Source organism: Miniopterus schreibersii (assembly GCF_964146895.1).
Source record: "Miniopterus schreibersii genome assembly, chromosome: 6".
NCBI classification, from domain to species: Eukaryota; Metazoa; Chordata; class Mammalia; order Chiroptera; family Miniopteridae; genus Miniopterus; species Miniopterus schreibersii.
This window is the reverse complement of record NC_138107.1, coordinates 31928467-31951072: the sequence shown is the minus strand read 5'-3', so window position 1 is coordinate 31951072 and position 22606 is coordinate 31928467. Positions and strand designations below refer to the sequence as shown.

General features: G+C 40.2%; 1 protein-coding gene and 1 long non-coding RNA gene across 4 annotated transcripts in view; one reads left to right on the top strand and one right to left on the bottom strand.

Annotated features, from left to right (window-relative positions):
- Positions 1-2615, bottom strand: part of KCNQ5 (potassium voltage-gated channel subfamily Q member 5) — a 450687-nt gene extending 448072 nt beyond the window's left edge. For both annotated transcript variants that reach the window (XM_081140487.1, XM_081140488.1), the window contains exon 1: positions 1868-2615. In XM_081140487.1, coding sequence (XP_080996613.1) covers positions 1868-2265 — 398 coding nt within the window. In that variant the 5' untranslated portion in view covers positions 2266-2615. The remainder of the gene's footprint in view (positions 1-1867) is intronic.
- The window catches only part of LOC308558599, a 111143-nt gene continuing 89973 nt past the window's right edge, over positions 1437-22606 (top strand). Inside the window, exons 1-2 of one of the 2 annotated variants that reach the window (XR_013999031.1) lie at positions 1437-1640; positions 14951-15069. This is a non-coding gene — a long non-coding RNA (uncharacterized lncRNA). The remainder of the gene's footprint in view (positions 1641-14950; positions 15070-22606) is intronic. The other variant, XR_013999032.1, reaches the window with a different exon arrangement.

Below are 22606 nucleotides of genomic sequence, written 5' to 3'. Positions count from 1 at the left end.
AATTTACCCAAAGTTAAAGGCCATGAATGACATCATGATGTAAATTTCAAAGCTATGAGTATTTTAAGCATACTCTTTATTTAAAAAGTCATTATCCATATAGTATATATTTTGCTGCCAAATTGAGCACAGATCATTGTCACTAAATGTTTTAGTAGATCCTGACAGGTCAAAATAATTTATCAGGCTCATTAGGTAATGGGATTAATTATATATCAACTCGGAGAGGTTGAACATGAAAAGCATCAGTAGTGACTCTGTACGTCTATCATTTATTACAGTAACCACATCTAAATCAATGTGAAACTTACATAAGTGAATAATAAATGTTATACCTTTTGATGTAATAATAATGCAACACAACGATCTCCTTGTGTACATTGTAAGATGGAAAGTTGGCTGGAATATTCTACCTAATGCTACATGTTCACATCAATCTGGGACTGTAAAATTTTCCAGACACCAGAGCCCCACAGATTGTAGACTCCACCAATTTCCTGACTCTTACGTGGTCAAATTCCAGGTTCACCTATTTACAAAACCAGAGCCTTCTTCTATGTTATTTCAAAATTTGTCTGTCGGTGCCAATCCTCCATCCCAGGTGAGAGCAATGTTTGGATGGCATGCCTCATTTCTAAAAGAAACCTACTTCACGTGTTCAAAACCGATTTCCTGGGAAACAAGGAAGTACCAGCGGCCGCAACTTTCTCCACTGGTGTAAGGCTGACTTCTTTATATTTTATTTTAACATAAAAAAGCAGGGGGAAAAAAAAAAAAAGAAGAACTGAAAGGAGAAAAAGAAAAAAAAGAAGAAAAAAGACGCAATTAAAAGGGCATAATGGCATAAAACTACCTTAAAATGTCCAGATAAACCTAACTCTAACAGGAGGCTGAATGAATGGACGTTGTGGGAAAAACAGTAGTAAACTTTAAAGCCACTGAAAGGTTTTAAATGCCTAAGGGAAAAATAAACATTTGCTTCCAATCATTTTCTCATTAAGTATTCTCTGCTAGATGGCGAAGGCTTACTTAACACACACACTTTGACTCAGCGCCACAAGTGCCTCCTGAACCCGCTGCCTGAGCCCCGTCCTGGGCGGCCCCCTCGCGCGTCCGCCGCTGCACTTTGGGGGGGGGGGGGAGGCTGGAGCGCCCCAGGCTCCCCGCGGGCCTCCACCACCGTCTGGGGAGCATCACTCGCTCGGCGCTGCTCGCCTCCTCCAGACCTTGGCCACCTCTGTGGCTGGAAGGGCTGCGCACCCTGACAGATTTTCCGTTGGTGGCGGCTGAGGTGGTGGCGAGGCATGTTTCCGGGCGCACTGAAAACCGAGCTTGCCTCCCCCACCACGCGGCAGCCTCCCCAGCTCCGCCCCCCCAGACTCGCTCCACCCGACGGACCCCGCCGTCACCTCCTAACCTCGCCAGCCAACTCTCACGAGCCTCCCGGGGCGCGCGTCCCGCCTCCGCGTTTCCTAGCTCCCAGGCGCGCGTCTCGGTGGAAGTTTACGTGTCTCGGGACCTAGCCGCTCCCAGTTATCCGCGCGGCTTAGGTCCCGCGTCTGCCCCGCTCCCGCCTTTGGTGCCCAAGGCTGCCGGACAGCTTGTTGGCTGTGCTCGGAGACAAGGTTCAGTTTGGAGAGGTGGGCGAGGTGGGGCTGCGGGGGTGGAACGCTCGATGAGGAAAACCATAAACACGTGCAAAGACATAAAAGCCACCACGTGTGCGCGCGAGTGCGTGTGTGTGTGTGTGTGTCTGCACGCGCGCCGGGCCAGGGCGTGGGCACGGAGCGCGTTCCAGGGGGGGCCAGGCACACGGGCCCCCCGAAGCGGGCGTGGCGCGGGGCGCGCGTGGGACGCGGGTACTCACACGAACGCGTGGTAGATGAACGCCCAGCCGCGGGGTCTCTCCAGCACGTTGTACAGGTAGTTCTGCACCCTCCGGTACTTGACGTTGCGCCGGCAGCTCTGGCTACTGGTGTAGGAGAGCGGCTTCCCCAGCAGGCTCATCCGGGCCCCCTGCTTGCCCCGGCGGCTCTCCCTCAGGCCGCCGCCGCCGCCGCCGCCGAGCGCGGCCGCGCGGGTGCCCAGCAGCAGCAGGCCGTCGCCCCTGGCGGCCGCCGAGTTCAGCAGCACCCTGCCCCGGCCCGACTCCACATCCTTCATGCCGCTGCCCGGGCGCCCCCCGCCCGCCGCCGCCGCCGCGCCGCTCCTCACCCAGAGCCCGGCGGCGCCGCCCTCCTCTCCTCCCGCGTGGTGGCGGGGCATGGCATCACCACGGGCACCGCGAGGGGGGCCCCAGTGCCTGCGGCGGGGGCAGCGGCCTCATGCGCGCCGGCGGGTTTCGAGGAGGAAGCCGAGGCGCACCCGGGTCCCTCTGGCCGTCGACCTCCGAGTCGGGGCGGGCGGGGGGCGCAGGGAAGCAAAAAGCTAGCAAACCGCTGCGGCTTCGGGGGCCGGGGCTTCGGGGCTGTGCGCAGGAGGAAGAGGAGTCCCAATTGCTAGCAGCCTTTAGCTTCGAATTCGAAATCCGGACCCTGTTGGGGGCGTCACTTTGAGAGGGTTTCTTTCGCTCCCTCTGATTCCCGCGGCTACCACTCCTCCTCCCCAAGCGCCCCCGGGGCTGGAACGGGTGGTGCGGGGCGCTCCGAGGCGCGCTCCCACGCGCGCACACCCAGCCCCAGGCTCCCCCCTTCCTTCTCTCCCTCCACTTTCCACGCCCAGGCTGCGCCTGCCCCCCTCCCCGGGAGGGGACCGGGTCCAAAGCCCGTCTGCGAGGCGCGAGTTTGGTTTTGTTCTCTCTGGGGCTTTGGAGCTGTCCGGGAGGTTAAGTCGGCCTCGTGTCCAGAGGAGAAACTGCAGGTCGCGGCTCTCTCCCGCCGCTGCGCCAGGTCCTGCCGTCTGTCTGCAAGGGGTGTGTGTGCCCTGCCCTTCAGGTACCAGCCAGTCCCCAAGTGGGCGCGCGGGGCGACGCTCTGGGCAGTGTTTTGAGGCTCCGCACGGAGATGTCGAGACCTCGGCCGTTCAGGGTGCAGCCCCGAAGGACTTGACCACCGAGACGGCGAGGCGGGGACCGGGCATCTCCCCGCGGCTCGTTCCGGCTCGCAGGCTGTGACTTTCCATCTCAGCCTTAGACAGCAAGCCCGCGAGTGAACCTCGCCGTCCTTCCCGCCCGCGGGGGGGAGTATGGGGAGGGCGTAAAAACTCCAAAGCGGCCCCTCCGCGGCTTAACCACTTGCTGGGGAGCTCCGCCTGACCGTGGCGCGAAGCATGGGAGAAAAAACCCGGTTTCCTCCTTCAAGAAATTTCCATTTAAGTCCGAGAAAGTCATAAAACTGCGAAATCTGGACCGCAGCGTCCCCAGTGTCTGGGAGAAAAATCCTGGAGGGTTCAGAGCCCAGGGCACCGGTTTCTCGGAGCGCCCCCCCTCCCCCGCGCCCCTTGTATCCTGTAACTTACAAGGTGAGAGACGTATGGAGAGTTCAGACGGGCTGGGTCTCCCACCCCCTCTGACACTGGGCCAGCCCAGAGCCCGAGCCCTTGGCTAGGAAGGAGGCCACAGTGCCACTGGCTGCGGCCTCAGGGCTTCGGCAACACTGTATTATAAAGTATGAGCAGGAACACAGGCAGCGTGGGGGGAGTGAAAGGACGCCAGGCTTGGGAACTTCTAACGGGGCAGACCTTCCCTTCCCACCCCCACCCCCAGAACGAAAGAAAATCATCAATCACCAAGTTAAACTGAAGGGAGAACTAAGCTTTCGCCACAAGACCACATAGCTGCAAGGTGGTGACTCCTATGCCTTATTCCTTCCAGAAGCCTAAAAACCAACCAGTGCTAAGGCAGAAGTCTTATTTCAGCTGTCTCCGCCCCTCGGAGATACTCTCCCAGCTCTCTCCTGGGCACACGCCCATGCCGAAGACAGCTCCGTTCTGCTTCTGGCAGTGATTTCATTTAAATGCTTTATTTTACTTTTTATTGCTATTGCTATCATTTTCGCGAAGCCTTCTTGCCGGCTCCTGACCACTGGCAGGACTCTGCTTGCCCTCCCTCCTTTCCCCCAAGCCCGCGCAAGGCAGGCACTGGCCTCCGAGCTGCTCCACGCAGCTGGCAGAGGTGCCACATGACTGTACGCCAGGCACCAATACCCAGAGTCACTCTCGCTTTCCCCTGTTACACTTCACACCCACGCGCTGTGGAGGTGCAGGAGAGATTGCTCGGTGCCCTGCTATTTCAGGCAGACGCGGAGAGCGCCCCGGAGCAAGCTCTCCAATCCTGAGGCTGCGCCGGGGCGGGGGCTCCTCGCTGGGGGGAGTTTGCTGTTGCTATATTTAGACTCCCGGCGGAGTTTCTGTACAGGGACTTTCAGGGTGAAAGATCTAGAGGCTTAAAATGACTCGCGTGCACTCTTTAAACTTGAAAACCTTGGCTTGTCTGCAAGCAGGAAAATGAAAACCATTTCCTCTTAACCGAGAGGTTTTTCTTCTTGCGAACTGACCACCGTCGCTGCTGAAGTCAGACCACTTCCATCTCCCTGGGGCCCTGGGGCCCGGCGCGCAGGCAGGAAGTGTCTGGAAGGCGGGACATGGATGTTTCCCCGGAAGACAGGCAGCTGCTTAATTACCCTCGGATGCTTTCCTAGGGGGGCAGCAATAATATTAGTGACACCGGGATGCTGATTAAACAAATATCATTAAACTTTAAAAAAAATCAGATCTGCCGATCAGTGGTGGTTTAGAGCTGGGAAGGACCTTGGGGATCATCCCTGCTAGAGTAACCTCGCGTTAGACTGAGAGCCTGGAGAAGAAGACCCGCCCCAGCATCCATAGGTCGTTAGGCTGAGGATTAGCAGGAACCCAGCCATCTCGCCTCCCAGTACAGTATGCCTTCCACCCAGTGGTCTGCATCTCCAACAGAATATGTGTTTAAAAGCAGATGGCTTTATTTCTTTTTCTTTTCTTTTTTAAAAATATATCTTTATTGATTTCAGAGAGAGGAAGGGAGAGGCAGAGAGAGAGATAGAAACATCAATGATGAGAGAGTCATTGATCGGCTGCCTCCTGCACGCCCCCCATTGGATCCAGCTTGCAACCCGGGCATGTGCCCAGGCAGGGAAGAGAACCCTGATCTCCTGGATCCTAGGTCATTGCTCAGCCGCTGAGCCATGCCCGGCTGGGGGGGCTTTATTTCTATGTCTCTGCCTACTAGGGCTCTGAGAAAGGTATTTAGCTGCAAGCCTTAACCATCCTGTCCTTAGGCGTTCTGGAAGCACAGCCTCTCCTATCAGATTCTCTGTATACACCTCCCTTTCTTTATTACCTGCTAACTTCCCTCCAAAGGCAGGAATTAACTGGGGGAGGCGGTTAACAAAGTATTGTGATTAAGCTTTTTCTGTTGTTGTGCCTTTGAATACAGATGTTGCTAGAAAACTGCCTTTCATTCTTTTTGCTGAAATATTAAAACCCAAATATCAGAAGAAAAGATGGTCATATTGGGCAAAGAGTGAAACAAAATAGTGTATATTCTGTGCATAAATAATTATATTGGGGCATTATAAGGAGGCATAAAAGTTAAAACACAACCACCTTTTTTTCAAAGGCATAAGTTAATTGGTAGTGTAGAGCATGTGAGTTGTCTGGCCCTCCCATCCTTTGGAGATGGATTTGCTTTCGATCACTCATTCTCTACATGTTGTAAGATGCGTGCCTGAAATCTGAGGGTGGAAACTTTTGTTCTCTGAAGTCTACATGGAGATGGTCTCGACTGAAAATAGTTACTAGAAACATTTTATTTCATTGTGCTTCTATCCCATTGTACTTTTCTCCTCAAGGTACTCTAAAATAGTAATACTGAAAAGTCTGTACAAGAGCTAGAGATGCCCAGTGGAGACTTTTAAGGCAGAATAACTAGATCTGAGCTAGTTTCACAAAATGCTCTCCCCCTTTCTTTCTTCCCTGTGCCTTGTCATCTTCCCATTAGCCTCAGCCCTCCCACCTCAACACATCCTCCCATCAAGTCATGTTCATGGTTCTGATCAACTAGTGAGTAATATCAGTGCCACTTTTTAGTGATGTGAATGTACTCTGAGCCACTGAAATTCCTGGGCCAACAAGAGTGGTAGTGACAAGTAGACTTCTCAAACCTTAGGGCAAAAAGGAAATTTACTGAGGAAGAAATGGAAATCCATTGTTGGCTGCTGTTCAGTGACTTGCCTGAGGCTCTTGTTTGCCTTGTAGGCCTAGAGGTAGAATGGAAGTCTCCTTGCTCCTGAATAGAAAGCCCTTTAAGCTATGTCACCCTTTTCCTCAGTTTTTATTTCCTTTCTATCAAGTTATAACCATACCAATAAGCATAGCCACTTTAATTGTATTAACATTTATTATAACCATTGGTTAAGTAAACATATTTATTGCTGCTTATTATTTAAAACGTATCAGCATTGTGTATCCCAGTACCATTTTAATGAATCAAGAATTCTTATCTGTAAGAGATCTGATGCTGTTTCTCAAGGTGTTTCTCCAACAAGCAGAAATTAATCAGAGAACCCAGGGCAAAATCAGAGATCATTTGAGACTGGCCAGACTACAGGAAGTTTCCAACACAGTAAGGAGCCTAACCCTGCCCTACACAGTGGATGAGGCATGGCCCTTTCAGAATAGCCTTTGCTCCAGGGATGCAGAAAGAATGTAGGTGTGCATGTATGTAGATATGAAGAGAGATTGGTGAAAGAACAAACAAATAGTGAAGAAAAGGCCCTAAAGTTCTCACCATTTTCATTCCAGCAACTATCGAAATTGATTTTCCTAAGAATTAATAATGTGATCACCATTGTCAAAGCAAAGTAATAGCAAATTTTAGCATATGTTACTGTGCTTTAGTCACTGTGATTTACAAAAATTATTTCACTTGATTCTGACAATAGCCCCATAAAGTAGACACTGCATTCATATCCAGTTTATAGAAGAAAAAACTGAGCTGTGCAAGTTAATAATGTTTCAAAACTAATAAGTATTTGAGCCAGGACTCAAACTTATGGTATTTAATGGGGGGAAATGGGGACATCTGTGATAGTGTCAACAATAAAAATAAAGAAAAATAAAATAAAGCCCACAAAAACAAAAATATTTTAAACTACTAAATTATGTTACCTTTTGAAATAAAAAGCTTACCTTTTAGTGTGTGTTAATAACCTTGACAGTTTCTCTTTCCAAAAGAGAAGTATTAGAAAGTTTCTATTTGCTGTTTTAAAGCAGGCTTTGGGGTTTTGTTCTAAATATAGAAATAGCCTCAATATTCCTCTTCCTTTTGCTGCAGAAGTAAGGGCTTCCCTGCACAGATACTCTTTTTGTATTGAAAATTGTAAAACAGTCACAAATCTTGTAGTATCAGTTTATTGAAATTACATTTTGATCTTTTCCCTAACACTACCTTCAGTTATATTTATAAAACCTTGTTTATTGTACTTGGCTGTACCCAGTTTCATTTTTTCTGACATGTTAAATATGACAGCACCGCTCTCTTTATTTCAGCCAACTGCATAAACACTTCTTCCTGGAAGTAGTTTGAATACAGTTATTTGATATTTTTCAGATTCATATACTTAGGAACTGTGTGAAGAAGTTGATACAGAAAGAAACAGCTCCTTTGAATTAGTGTAGTGGAAAATTCTGTTATAATTCTGTGCCCTCTAGTGGTACTGACGTTTTACCTTTTTTTTTTTCCTTCCAAAGAGGAGTTAAGAAGGCATCCTTTATGCATCTCCCCAAACATTTTCATCTCTTCAACAAGCAAAATCATTCATCATCAGGTGCTGTGCTAGCTGGAGGGCCGCGGAGATGAAACACAGTCCTGATTCCTATGGTGTTTATGGACTGGTGGGGCAGATAGGTAAAGGGGCAAGTCATTATCACGTGGTGATGAGCTCACAGGGGTTCTCACAGGGTGCTCTGGGAAGCCATAGGAGTTTCTCTGAAGAGTGCAATAATTGAGCTAAGCCTTGAGGAATAACTGGACTTTGGTGAAAACACGGGGCCGGGTATTCGAAGAGAAAACATTTGAGGAATTGTGAAGCCTTGAGAGGTGATCATTCTTTGAGGATGACAAGTAGTTGGATTCTACTGGAGCCCAGGGCACTTTTGAAGGTGGGCGTATGAGGAGAGAGGAGAAGGCAGGGGCTCCCTCCACGGCTAAGGGTCTCGGCAAGAACTTTGGATTTTGTCAAGAGTTGAATAGGGAGCCACTGAAGAATATTAGGCAAGAAATTACGTGTTCCTACTTTCACTTTCAGAAAAGCACTTGATGTTAGTTTAGCTTAATGAAGAAGAAAAAGGAGTGTGGTTTGAGTACCTATGTGTGGAACGCACTACTCCAAGCTGGGGTTTCAAAGATGAAGTGTCTCTGTTGGACTTTAGTGACAACTACCAATCCAGGAACAAATGTTAAACCCAGCCTTCAGTTTTCAGACATAAGTATCATTCACTGAACTGGGACAGCCCATCTGGGGAGGCCACCTGGGGAAGGGGAAGATGTTGAGTTCTTGTTGATATTGAGTTTGGCATGCCTGTTGCGACAGCCCAGTGGCACGTCCATGGGATAATATGAATTTGCAACCCAAGGGGGAGCTAGGAATGAAAATTTGAGAAATATATAAATGATGAAAGTGATAAGTTGGGGTCAGATTATCTGGGAAATCATGTAGACTGACATACGAAGGAAGAGGCCTGAGGACTCGATTCTGGTGCCCGTGAGCATTTAGGCTGTAGGCGAAGGGAAAAGAAGGGAAGGAGACTGAAAGAGAGGGAGCTGCGTAACCAGCGAGGGTTGTGGCCACAGCAGCCACAAAAGGAGCTTCGGCAGGGAAATGCTGGAAACAGATCAAATGAGAGAAGGAGTTTTTATTTGGCAAGGAAGAGGTCATTTGAAACTGTTATTTCCGTTTTGTTTTCTTGCAGAACTATAGAAATCAGGTGAGGGAGTGGAGATAAGGATTCTGAAGGGTAGGAGAGAGGTAGCAGCAAGCAGAGGATTTGGGTTTGAGGAAAGTTCTAAACAAAACGCAAGGTTGACTCATGTGAAACTCCTGCAGCCCTTAACAGCTGCTCTTCCACGTCCTGGGGCTGAGCGGGCATTTGGAAATCTGAGCTGCAGTTCCAACTGACAGCATTTCACTGTGGGTTGTGAAGTCTGGAACAACTTGGACAGCTCCTATTGATTTTACTCAGTCCTTTTATAGCATTTTAAATAAAAACTATTATTTTTATATCTAATATTTCCAAAAGAGTTCAATTTAATAAATGCACATTTCTCATGTTTAGTGTTAACCTGGAAGGAAGGAAGAGGCATGTTGGATAATCGATTCATTTTTGTTTGATTTTATTTATAATGAAAGTTGAGCTATTTACCATATCATCCAGGAAAAAAAGTGTTAATTCGTATGAGAAGCAAGTATCCTGAAAACCAGACAGAGGGAGAGTGGGATTGCAACCAAGTTGCTTCTTGTTTCTTTCTTTCTTTTTGCTACCACTGTGTAAAGTTTTGATAAGGTCAGTGAAAGAGAAGGAGTAGTGCTTGGCATGTTTTCAAAGTTTTTGGCTTTGTTTTTGCTTGTTATTTTCTATAGAGACTGCAGTATATTGAGGAAAAGAGGGACCAAAGTAAAGTGGTTTTAAGGAAGAAGATATTTCATGATGTGAACAGGATGGTTGAAAATGAGGAAGAACCTGCAAGCCACCAGACTCAATATTGTTTTTGTGACGAGACTTGAAAGTGGAGCAAATAAATGCCAATAAATTGCTTTTAAAGTGCTCAGGATTTGGAGTGAGATAAAACATATGAGCTATTGGATCCTGCTTCCTGGCTGAGTCACTGAATTTCCCTAAGTCTTCATTTCTTTCATGTTTAAAGTGGAGATGATAATATTCTTATCATAGGGCTTTTGTGAGGATTAAAGGAAATAGTTCACGCAAAGGCCTTAGCATAGCTCTGACCCAGAGTGCTCACTGGTACTGTTAACATTTACGTTGGTTTTGCCTGGAAGGAAGGAAGAGGTGTGTTGGATAATCGATGCATTTTTGTTTGATTTTATTTCTAATGAAAGCTGAGGAATTAAAAGCCCTGTGATTACGATGAAACATGAAAGAAATCAAACACGAAAGAAATCAAACATGAAAGAAATGAAGACTTAGGGAAATTCATGCACATCAAGTTTACCTCAGGTTCAATTTGTGATTTAGCTTGCAATTTGAAAAAAAAAATAAAAATCACTGATTAATTTTCTGAAACATTAGCTTCTATACTTGTTAAAACTTAACTGAACTCTAGCAGGCACATAAAAATTACAGAAATATGAACTCGTAAAAAAAATATGGTTTTTAATGGCTTAACTTTGAGATTACCCAGAAGTGAAACTTGAAATTTTGCAGATGATAGCTTTTAGGTGAACTGTTTGTGAAGTTTAAAAGCAAATGAAAGTAACCATAGCCTGGCTCAGTGGTTAAGTGTCGACCCATGAACCAGGAAATCAAGGTTTGATTCCCAGTCAGGGCACATGCCCGGGGGGCGGGCTTGATCCCCAGCAGGGGGCGTGCAGGAGGCAGCCAATCAATGACTCTCTCATCATTGATGTTTCTATCTCTCTCTGCCTCTCCCTTCCTCTCTCTGAAATCAATAAAAACATTTTTTTTTAAAGAAAGCAACCATATCTGAAATATATTAAGCTATGTATTCATGTATTAATTAATAATACTTTATTAAAGGCTACTAGATATAATTAAACAAGGCAAACCTTAAGATATATAGCTTTGAATATTATTATACTTCTAACAGCAATATTCAAACGGTAATAGGTGTTTAATTCTTTCACTCTAAAATATATGTGATATTTTAGATGTCTGGTGATGTGCTGAATTCATGACTCTAGAATGTCTTTGAATTTATCATTCTGAAGTTTTTCTTTTTTTTTTTCCTTTTTTTTTTTATATATCTTTATTGATTTCAGAGAGAGGAAAGGAGAGGGAGAGGGAGAGAGATAGAAACATCAATGATAGGAGAGTCATTGATTGGCTGCAGCCTGCAACCCGGGCATGTGCCCTGACCAGGAATCGAACCCTGATCGCCTGGATCCTAGGTCAACGCTCAACCGCTGAGCCACGCCCGGCTGGGCTCTGAAGTTTTTCTAGATGACAGGGGTTTGAGAATTTGGTGAAAGCTTTGGAAGAATGTCTAAAAAACATACCTGTAACTTTGCATACAACGGCTAGGGTTTGTAGACACTCTGAAGCGATTCATAAAACCTGTAGTTTACAGATCCCAGATTGTGAGTCCTTGGACTGTACACTTAAAGGAGTGAATTTTACAGGGAGTTTCTGGAGGCTATCTCCAGGATGCCTTGCATTGGACATATGGGAATATTCACAGTAGTAGGAACTTCCTTGACCTCCCTGGAAGAGCCCAAGGTATTTCTCAGGCGGCAGCTAGGCGCACCCTGATGCTGTCTGTATAACGCATTGTCAGGGTATTCCCGGAGCAGGGAGGTCTGTGGTCACCATAAAGCCCCTGAATGGACATAACTGAGATTTTGGATCTCTGTGATGGCTTTTTCTGTTACAGGTGTCTAAATGAATTCTTCAACTCTTAATACTTTCTTCATATGGTTTACTATAGGAGCACATTTACTCAGAATAGTGATATTTCTATTCCAAATTAATTTTTCAGAATTTGAATATTTTAACTATAAAAGTATGATTGTGTGTGTATATGTGTGTGCATGTGTATAGGTTAGTGCAGGTACTCATAAACACATATAAATCTGTATTAATATAACTGAAATCTAATGCTTTAAAATATTGCCCACCAGCATACAAACCACCAAGAATCATCTACTCATGCAATAAAAGGGAAGATTATGGGCCCACTGAGGGCTTCAGCTCTGGTAAATGAATCACAGTCATTCTTATGTTTAAATTCTTTTCATTGTTGTCTAATAACCTGGCATGAGAAATTCTCAGCTTTGTTCTTGTCCGTTGCCCCCAGTGATTAGAGTCTTGACCTTGTGTCTCAGAATGGTGACTGGAGCACCATTACTGGTTTACCAGCTTGCAGAACGTCAGCTGCCTACCTGGCCACCCATTTGAGCCTGTGGATGTCGTTTTGGCTGCAGTATTCCTTTCGGGCACTGTATTACACATATTGGATGACCTCCAACTGCGTGATTATTTAGCATGAACCTTAACTGAAGCAATGGCTGCCTAGTAGACAGTTTCCTACCCACACATGAAGTTTGTGCTGTTCCTCCCAGCCCTTGCCTGGCTTCCTAAGTGGGTCTGTCAGTGCTCAGTCCTAAAGTGGATAGCTGGGTCACGGCCAATCCTACCTGAGTTTACACAGCACTGCTATCTCATTCTCTTAGTGAGAATTTATTCATTCAGCCATTCATCAATTCATTCAACACGTGTTATTTGAGGGCTTACAGTGTGTCAAAACTCTAGAAAGATATTATCCTTATCTAACACAGCCTGTAATTTACTGTAATTTTTCAAAAGCTTTAAAACCCTTATAGCAGACTTAAATAGATAACATAAAATGATAGAAAGATTATCTAAAACTTGATAATCCAAGACCAACTAAAGTGGTTTTTAATAATGCATTCATCCAGAGCTAATTCTTTACACCAGTGGTGATTTTGCCCCCAGGGATATTTCAGTGCCTGGAGGCAGTTTTGGTGGGCACAGTGTCAAGGAGGCTGAAGGTGTGGGGGAGATATTGCTACTGGTGTCTAGGAGGTAGAGACCAGGGATGCTGCTATACATCCTACTATGCACAGGGCAGCTTCCTCAACAAAGATTTATCCTGCCCAAAATGTCAATAGTGTTGAAGTTGAGAAACCCTGCTTTAGACAAACTCTTTAAGGCAGCTTTTGAAGATATTGAGGTGGCAGTTTGCTTGCTGTTACTTGGTAATATATGTTGGTCTATATACTATTTATTTCTATATTTAGAATTTTAGTTTTTAGTATGTGCATTGGAAAATGATGCTATATAGATATTTATACAAAAAATATTTCACCATTTAAAATAAAACCTTTCCATGTATACAATACCAGGGAAGGTCAACAGGTTAGCAAACTTGTGTATCTCAATACTATCCTAGAAGGTTAAAGCACTATCAGTATTACTTATACATAAAACTTAACATTTCTTCCTGCCTGTATTACAGGACAGAGATGAAAGAGGCAGCAAGAGTCAGAGAGCAAATGAATGCCCAGTTGGTTCAGAGTTTTGAGGGCTCTTCGAGACAGTCTTTCTTGATTGCATTAGAATAGAGATCCTTTAAGTGACACTATAGGTTTATTCAAGCTGTATCTAATACCATTGAAATTTATACAAGAGCTCTTTAGGTTAGGATGGTAATAAAATGCCAATCAGCAAAGTAAATTAAATATGGTTTTTAGCTTCCTATTCACCACTTCACTAGAGGTATTTTATTGAGAGATTCAAGCATGAACATTTGGTCTGAGTGGCATCTTCATGTGAGTATTTCCATTGTGGACTACTGCGTCTTTTTGGAGAATTTTAATAAAAGCACACTTTTCTTTTTATCACGATCTTAGAAGAGCTATATCAACTGACAACATTTTTACTTTGATTAATAATTCCTGGATGTACTATAGTGACTAATAGTTTTCTTGTATAACAGTGGCCTCTGGGTTAGAAGGAAATTTATTAGAAAGGGAAACTATCAAAAGGAATAAGGTGGTTTAATACATTTTACTGTCATGTTATCAATGAATAAATTTACCTACTTTTTAAGTGGCAAAGCTTGTTTTTAAGATTTCTTAATTGAAGACATGTCTTCTATAGGTAGTATTTATTTTTCACATATATACAACTTGGATGTAGACACATGGGCACATATAGCCTTTAAAACATTAGCTTTGTTTTTGCTTTCACCAATCCACTAAGCTCCTTACTTTTCCTTGCTCTGGAAGAGAAAAATTAAAACTGCTCCTGAAATTTGACTTGCTCCTATTTCCTTAACATGGCTTGAACGATGTTCTTATTTTTGGTTTAAACAAAAATGATTAAACTTTTGCTATATTTTTTTTCTGTTATAACTTATACTAGAAAAATCAGAGATTTTACCTGGATTAGTTTAAATCACAGTACCTCTATTTAACATACGAGTATACGTGGACACATGATTATTAGTTTTTTTACTTTCTCAGTTTTCTCATTTTCAAAATGGGAGACAATAAAGGGTTACTAGGAGATGAATTAAATTATATAACGCATGCAACGTGCCTTGCATCTGGTAGGTGCCCTGTAAATGTTAAATAACAATTATAGATGCCTTCTCATTTTGTCATGGGGAAATAAGAAAAGCACTTTAGGAGAAAATAGTAAGAGTCACAACATGTTGGGATACTTATCCATTTATTTTATTTTATTTTTCTTGTAAAGGAACACAGTTAACTGGCAAATTCAACAATGCTCAGCCATACAGATTTAAGATGTTTTTAGTTGCTCTAAAACTAAAGTAAATATATGGAAACACTCGTGTATATGAACCTAAATAGGCTTGCTGTCTCTCTGCTATTCTATGTTCTTTTTTTCTTTAACTTTTTATTCTAAGTCCCTGGGCTTTGTCTCCACTGCCAGAAAGAGCTACCAGTCCAAGATGGCAGATGTTCAGACTCCCTTTATTACTTTTCCTAGAGCAGAAATTGTAGGATTATAGTGACATCCAAACACAAATTTCTTACCTCATTTAGGACACTGAGATCCTTGTTTGTCTCTATTATTTTCTAGAAACACAAATTGCAAGCAAATGTAATTCCAAAGATAAGCAAACTAAAAAACAAACAAAAAGAAAGACTTAACAGGGAATTTGATGACATTATATATTCTGCCTTCTGGGAGAGGTCACAAGAAACAGAGTGTTATTTCATTTCCTTTTCAGGAAAAGGAAAAACCACATCATGGTGCTGTCTGGGTCACAGACTCTATGTAGAAGATTTTTTTGAGGGGCTCCTGCGGATTCAAATGCAACTGAAATGGAAACAACACAAATTGAAAATGGTAGGTGATCAAGAATGTTATTTAAATAAACACAAATATCTTAATGTCGTCCTCAGGCATAGGCATTAGATGTAATTCAACTAATTCCTGTATTTTTAATGAAAAGTAGAGAGCAGATGTTTTTACATTCACACACATGCACACACGTACACTAACTGAGGTAATAAGGAAACATACCGTTGATCTGTTTCTGGCATTGTGGAAAAAGATACACTTTGATCCAGCCTCCCTCAGAAGTAAAAAACTAATGAAAATGAGAATTCTGACAGGTAAGTAGAGCTACCACCCTGATATTTATCCAATTTAAGTGAACTTGAAATTCATCTCTTTTAAAACTTGGCATTAGCTTTATGGGAAAAGAGGTTTTCTCCATAATTCTTAACAGATCAGTGTACAAGCATTTACAGATTGAAGTCATACCATCTGGGTGGTTTAAAAGGCTACTGGTGGTATTTTAGTTTAAAACCGTTCCAGGTTGTTAGTGTCCTCAGGAACTTGGAAAAAAATGAATGCAAAACATCCTATCCACTATCAAGCCAGCTCTCAAGGAATACTTTCAGATGACATTCCAAAGAATGGGAACTCACTGTCAGAATTACAAACACACAAGGAAACAGGACAACATGATTAGTACCATCAGAGTAAGCAAACAACTGAATGAAACCAGCAAAACATGTAGATATGGATTTATCACACAATAAAATGGCTGTTTAGAGTTTAAAAATATTTGCTTTAAAAAGAGGCTTAAAATATAAAGTGCTATAAAATTTAAAAAGCAGACTTGAAAAAGAATAAAACAGAACTTTCAGAAATAACCAGATGATGAATCTGAAGAATTTATCCAGAATGTAGCACAGTGAGTAAAACAGGAAATATAGCAGAAAAGAGACAGGCAGAACAGAGTGAAAAATTCTAATATAATTCAGATAATTGGAGTTCTAGAAATAGAGAAAGAATGAGGTAGAAGCAATAGCTAAAGAGAAAAAGACTGAGAAATTTGCCAATTTGATGTAAAATATCAACCTATAGATTCATGAATCCAAGGTAGAATAAATAAAAAATAAACAAACACCTGCATTATCTAGCTTAAAGTACAGAATGCTATAGACTAAGAAATAAATCTTTTTAAAAACTCTACCACAGAGAAAGGAAGTATAACTAAGCTGATAACTGACTTCTCAGCAAGAACAATGGAAACTTGATAATAGTGGGATATTTCATTGTGATGAGAAAAAATATCTGTCAGTCTAGAATTATATAATTAGCAAAATAACTTTGAAGAAAGAAAAAAAAGAAAAATATATTGGCAGATGAAGAAAGGTGAGAGAGTTTGTAATGAAAGATGCTCTCTTTAAAAAATTCAAAAGATGTACTCTAGGCAAAAGGAATCAATTCCACATGGAAGATGCAAAAAGGGCTAAAAAAAGAGTGGTAAATATGTGGGTAAACAGAAACAACATTGAATATGCAAAATAATATTTCTCTTTGGGTTTAAAACAAGGTAGAACTATGGCCCTGGCCAGTGTGACTCAGCTGGTGCAACGAAGGGTTGCTGGTTTGATTCCTGGTCAGGGCACATCCCCTGTGGGGGGCCTGCAGGAGGCAGCTGATCGATGTTTCTCTCTCACATTGATGCTTTTTTCTCTCTCTCCCTCTCCCTTCCTCTCTCTCTAGAAATCAATTAAAAGTCTTAACAACAACAGCAAAAACAACCAAGGTAGAACTAAGATATCCAAAAATAATTACAGTACATATAAGTCAGAAGGGCATGATCAGATTTAAAGGATACATAAGGTCATTGCTTTAGATGTGAACATTGTAATTTCAGATTTTGATAGGTTAAGTAGGCACTCTGAACATGTTAAGGTAACCAATAAAAGAATAGATATAGAAAATGTAACTTTCAAATATGTAGAGAAAAAAATGAGAGGAAAAAACCATCTAATCAATATTGTAAAATGGTAAAAGAAGCAAACAAAAAAGTTAGGACAAAAAAGGTAGACTCAAATAAGGTTAGACAGATAGAAAGCAGACACATAGGATAGTAGAAATAATTCCAAATAGAGCTATCTCCCACCTCTGAGCTCTCAACATCTAGATATTTGTAATAATGACTTGCATATGTTTTATCAAAAACTTTATATCTGAAATAAAAACCAACTATGATAAATCCACATATGCACAAGCAAAAAGTTAAGTTCTGTGTATGTTCACAAAGAGGTTTTATAGTTTTTGCACAAGTACTCAGCTGTTTCCTGATCATGTCTTATCTCTTGCTAATGTTGTTTCCCTGAGAATTTAGTTTTTGTGTGTGTTTCTTACAGTTATCTAGTGGAACTAACACTTAGATCCAATTTAGATAGAATCCTTACCCATATTTAACAGATAAGCTCTTTGTTTAGTTATATAACAGTACATACTTATTATTAAGCATAGAAAGTCAAGGTAATTTTCATGCAATACTCCACAGAATAAATACACACTAGACAAAAACATACTCAATAACATCCATTTAGCTCTAATTAATTTGGTAAATTGGGTTTAAAATGTTCTATGTAATGTAGAAATCTTTGGTGCTTTGTTACATGAGTTTTAGAGTGTTTTAGTGATGTTCAGGGAAATCATCCCTTAATTGTATTTACAGGAATATAAAAGCATTAAAATATAATTAAAGATTTTGTTAGAAGACAAGATTTTTAGTCTTGATTAAAAAATAAAAGACTCATCTAAAACATCAGGGTATAGTTTGAAAATGGAAGTGGGAAATAAAGATATATTGCATAAATGATTGTCAAAAGAACTCTATAACTATGTAATTTTCAGGCAAAATATATAAGACAAAACATTGGTAGAGGTAAAAAAGTAATTACAGAGTGGAGAAAAATTTCAATTTACTAGCAAGATATAAGAATTTTAATTTGTATGCACCTACTTAATTACTGAGTCTTCGTATATATGTATTTAAGATGAAAAGATATACACCACCAGAGTGAGAAATTTTCACACATTTGTTTAATAACTGAGAGGTCAGGCACACAAAATCAGTGAGAATATAAAAGATCTGAATTACACAATTAACCAGCTTAACCTAATGGATCTATTGCACAATGCTCATCTTGTTCAAGGGCACTTAGAACTTTTACCAAATTAACCACATATTATGCCATAAAACAAGGCTCACAAAACTTTAAGTGACTGATGTCATGTAGAAAGTTCTCTGACCACAAGGAAATGAAGTTAGAAATAATTAATGAAAAGATAAGGCAAAACTCATACTTTTGGAAATTAAACATTTCTAAAAACACATAGGTCAAAGAAGAATCATAATGAAAATCAGAAAGTACTGAGAACTGAAGGACAATGAAAATGGTACATATCAAACTTATGTGATGAAGCCAACATGGTTCTTAGAAGAAAATATAGGACTTCAAGCCATTACGTTAAAAAATAAGGAATCCTCAAAGTGAATGAGTTTAAGTAATTAGACAAACAAAAAACTGAACTCACCCTCCAAAAATAGAGGGCAGGAAATAAAAGAGAACCAATGGAAAGAAAACAGACATGTAATAGAATGAACAAAGCCAAAAATTGATCATTTGAAATGGTTTATAAAACTGAAAGCAACAAGTAAACAGGACAAACAAACAAGGAGGGATTGAGCAAAAAAAAGAAAATAAAGAGAAAAAATCATGGACACGGACAACTGTGGTGATTGCTGGGGAGAAATGGGGAGGAGGGAATGGGGGTGAATGGTGATGGGCGGAGGCCTGACTTAGGTAGCGAACACACTGTACAGTGTACAGATGATGTGCTGTGGAATTGTGCACCTGAGACCTGTATAATTTTGTTAACCAGTGTCACCCCAATAAATTCAATAAAAAGGAAAAAAATAAATTAAAAATGTCATAGATTCAGATAACAACATGGTGGTTACCAGAGGGAAAGGGGGGTTGGGGGGTAGTAAAAGGTAAAGGGGGTCAAATATATGGTGACAGGAGGAGATTTAATTTTGGGTGATAAACACACAATGCAATATACAGATGATGTATTACAGAATTATACACTTGAAACCTATATACTTTTATTAACCAATGTCACCCAAATAAACTTAGTTAAAAATTTTAAAAAAGAAAAAAGAGTGAAATAATAATATAATTGCTAAATGAAAAGGGAGTGTAACTAGGCATTCTGTATAGTTTAAATGATCAGCAATATTTAAATATTATGCCAACAAATATAAAATGTTATATAAAATGAACAAATTCTTAGAAAAATGTAAATTAACTTAAAGAGAAGTGGGGGGGGTGGCTAAATAGAATTTTCATTATTAAGAAATTGAATCAGTAGTTAAATGCCTCCCCTTCCATGTGCCTGCCCAAAAAAGGATTGAATACCTTACCCCTGATTTCTAGCAAGCATTCAATAGTGGAATTAATACCAATCTTACACAAACTATTCTAAAATATAGAAAGAGAGGAAATATTCCCACTTTATTATTTTATGTGGCTCTCCTTACTTTGGATTGAAATCCTGAAAGGACAGTATAAGAAATTTACTGGCAAAACTAACTTGTGAGATACATATTAAAGTTTTAACATCTGACATATGTATGTTCATTCAGGAATATAATATGGTGTAACAGAAAATAAACTTCAAAAATATATCATATTAACAAATTAAAGAGAAATGTGCAATCATTTAAATGGATGCAAATAAAGGATTTGATAAAATCAAACTTCCTTTTAAAACTAAGAATTGTAGCAAATTTTTTTTTTCTAATTAAAGGTATTGTCAAAAGCCTGAGAGCTTACCTAATGATAAAACTTTGAAAGTGTTCCTTTTCAGACAGACACAAGGGTTTCTGCTATTACCACAAGTTATATTTTATCAGGACAAGAGAAAGAAAGAAAAAGTATAAAGTTTAAAAAGGAAAATTGAATCTTATTTTTTCACAGATGGTATAATTTATTTATTTATATAGAAATCTCTAAAGATTCATTGAGAAAATTTAGTATGGCTGCTGGACACACGAATCATGAAAAACTTCAACCACATTGTTATACATTAGCAACACAGAGTTAGAAAATGGAATCAAACAAATATAACCTTTACCGTTACATTAAAAAATTAAATACCCAAGAATAAATTATCACAAGTATGCAAGACATTTATTGGAAAAATTATAAAGCTTAATTGTACAATACTAAGTAAGACCTAAATAAATGGAGAGAAACACCATATTTATGAATTGGAAGACATAATATAAAAAATATCACTTTTCCCTCTAGTTAATCTGTAAATACAATACATTTCTAATAAAAATTCTGATGATTTTATCTTTGTTTGTATATATTTTATTCTGTTATGGAACTTAACAAACTAACTGATTCTAAAATTTATATTAAACAGCAGAACCTGAACAGGACAGACACTGCTGAACAGAACAAACTGCTCCTTCCTGAGATAAATTTTAAAGAATAATTATAAAACTATATCATGAAGTCAGTCAATAAAACAGAAGGGTTCCCAGAAACAGAGTGAAACATATATAAACTCGATAAATGATGAGTTGGCATTTCATATTAATGGTGATAATGGGATTTTTTTAAAGGGCATTGGAATAATTATAGGGAAAATAAAATTTGGCCTAAACACAAAAATAATTTCCAATTGATGTAATGTTAGAGAATTATTTTTATGCCTATAGCACAAAATGCACTAATGAGTACATTAAAATAAAGAACTTCAGCTTGAAATATTAATAAATTAAAAGACAAAAAAATGGAAGATATTTGCAATGTATATAACTCACAAAAAATAGAGTTTATGATATTAAATAAATCACACAAAATCAACAGGAAAAAGACAGTGTAATAAAATGAACCAAAAAGAGAAAAGTGGGGAAAAAGTGAAGAGTCAGTTCACGTGAGAGAAACAGAAAGCCAGAAAATATACAAGAGATTCACTTTCATTAAGAAACAGGAGAATGAAAATTAAGACTATAATGAGAAGCTAATGCATGTGAGAATATGGTATTTTGCCTTATTTATGTGCTTTTGCTGGACATGTAAATTGCAACCATCACTTAAAAAATATTTGATATTTTCCAATTGAGTTGAAGATACATCAATTCCATGACCTACAAATTCCAGTCCCGTTATGGTCCCAAAAACCACATACACAGGGATACCGGGAAGTAATGCTCAAGGATGTTTTTAGAAGCACTGCTTGTGAACAGCAAAAAAAACCACAAAAAAGTGGAAACAACCCAATAGTGGGCTGAATAAATAAACTGTGGAATTTTCGTACAAGGGAATAGTAAACAACTGGAAAATGAATGAATTACAATCCCATACGATGTTTACAAATTTCTAAGGAACAAAAAAAAATTCAAGAAGATACTTGATCTATTTATATAAAGTACTAAACCATGCGAAAAGTAAAAAATATACTGTTTGCATACATAAACATACTTGGTAACAGTTTTAAAAAACAAAGGAATGATACAGAAAATATGATTAAGGCTACTTGGGATAGAGAGGGGAAGGGCTGGGAAAAGGGATGAGATTGGACAACAGCATTTAGGAGGCTGAGAAAGCGATAGTGATGCTGGGTTGTAGGTTAACGTGTTTGTTGAAGTGTTGCATTGCTCTCTTTGTACTTTACACATTTCATTTGTATTTTTGAATCTACACAATATTTAATGAAAAAATTGAAAAAAACTATCGTCAGTAAGTGCTGTGGGTCCAACTCATATTCATAAATGTAATAACTGGAGAAATGTCTTTAATAGTTCATTTCCTGTGAGACATTAATGTTACCTGAGAACATCCCAGGGCCTATCAGAGTAGATCTGATTCTGAATGAATCAGCAGTGGTGCAACTTCTTAAATATATTTTTTCGTTGTAAACCCCCCCTCTGACATTGCTAAGCCATTTTTGGTAGGGAGAAGAGATGAACAACAGGGTAATGATAACTCACAAATCTTTATTATTCTTGACTTTCTTATGACTGCTGTAAGTGGAGGGTTGAAACATCTTGAGGATAAAGCACAGCTTGATCTGAGTGAATTTGTTGTTTGGGGATAATTTACTAAGGTTAAGTGGCATGCACTTATAGAAAGTGTTAAATGGGGTTTACTTATAGATATTCCACATCATCTTTTATCTTATTTTAAATTATGGATTCTTTTTACGTGAAAATATCTTACTGGTTTTTTTAGTCAACATTATTACCTACCAACCCTTGTTGCTTTATTTTATAGGATATTCAATAGAAACATCCTTGTCAAGCATATACTCTTGAGGTTTTCTTGCCCTCCATTTTATGTAGGTCCTTATGTCTTTCCTCATTAGTGTTATCTTAATTGTTTCCCTCTTTGCTTAAGGTATAATTGCTGTTCAAGGAGCCACGTTGAAGAGGCACTTAGCTATTACTTTTTGAAGTTGCTGCTGCCTTGTAGAGGTGTGTCTTCAATTAATTGTAGATCAGGGCCTGAGATTACTCTTATCTTCCTAGACTCTATTGAATGACTTT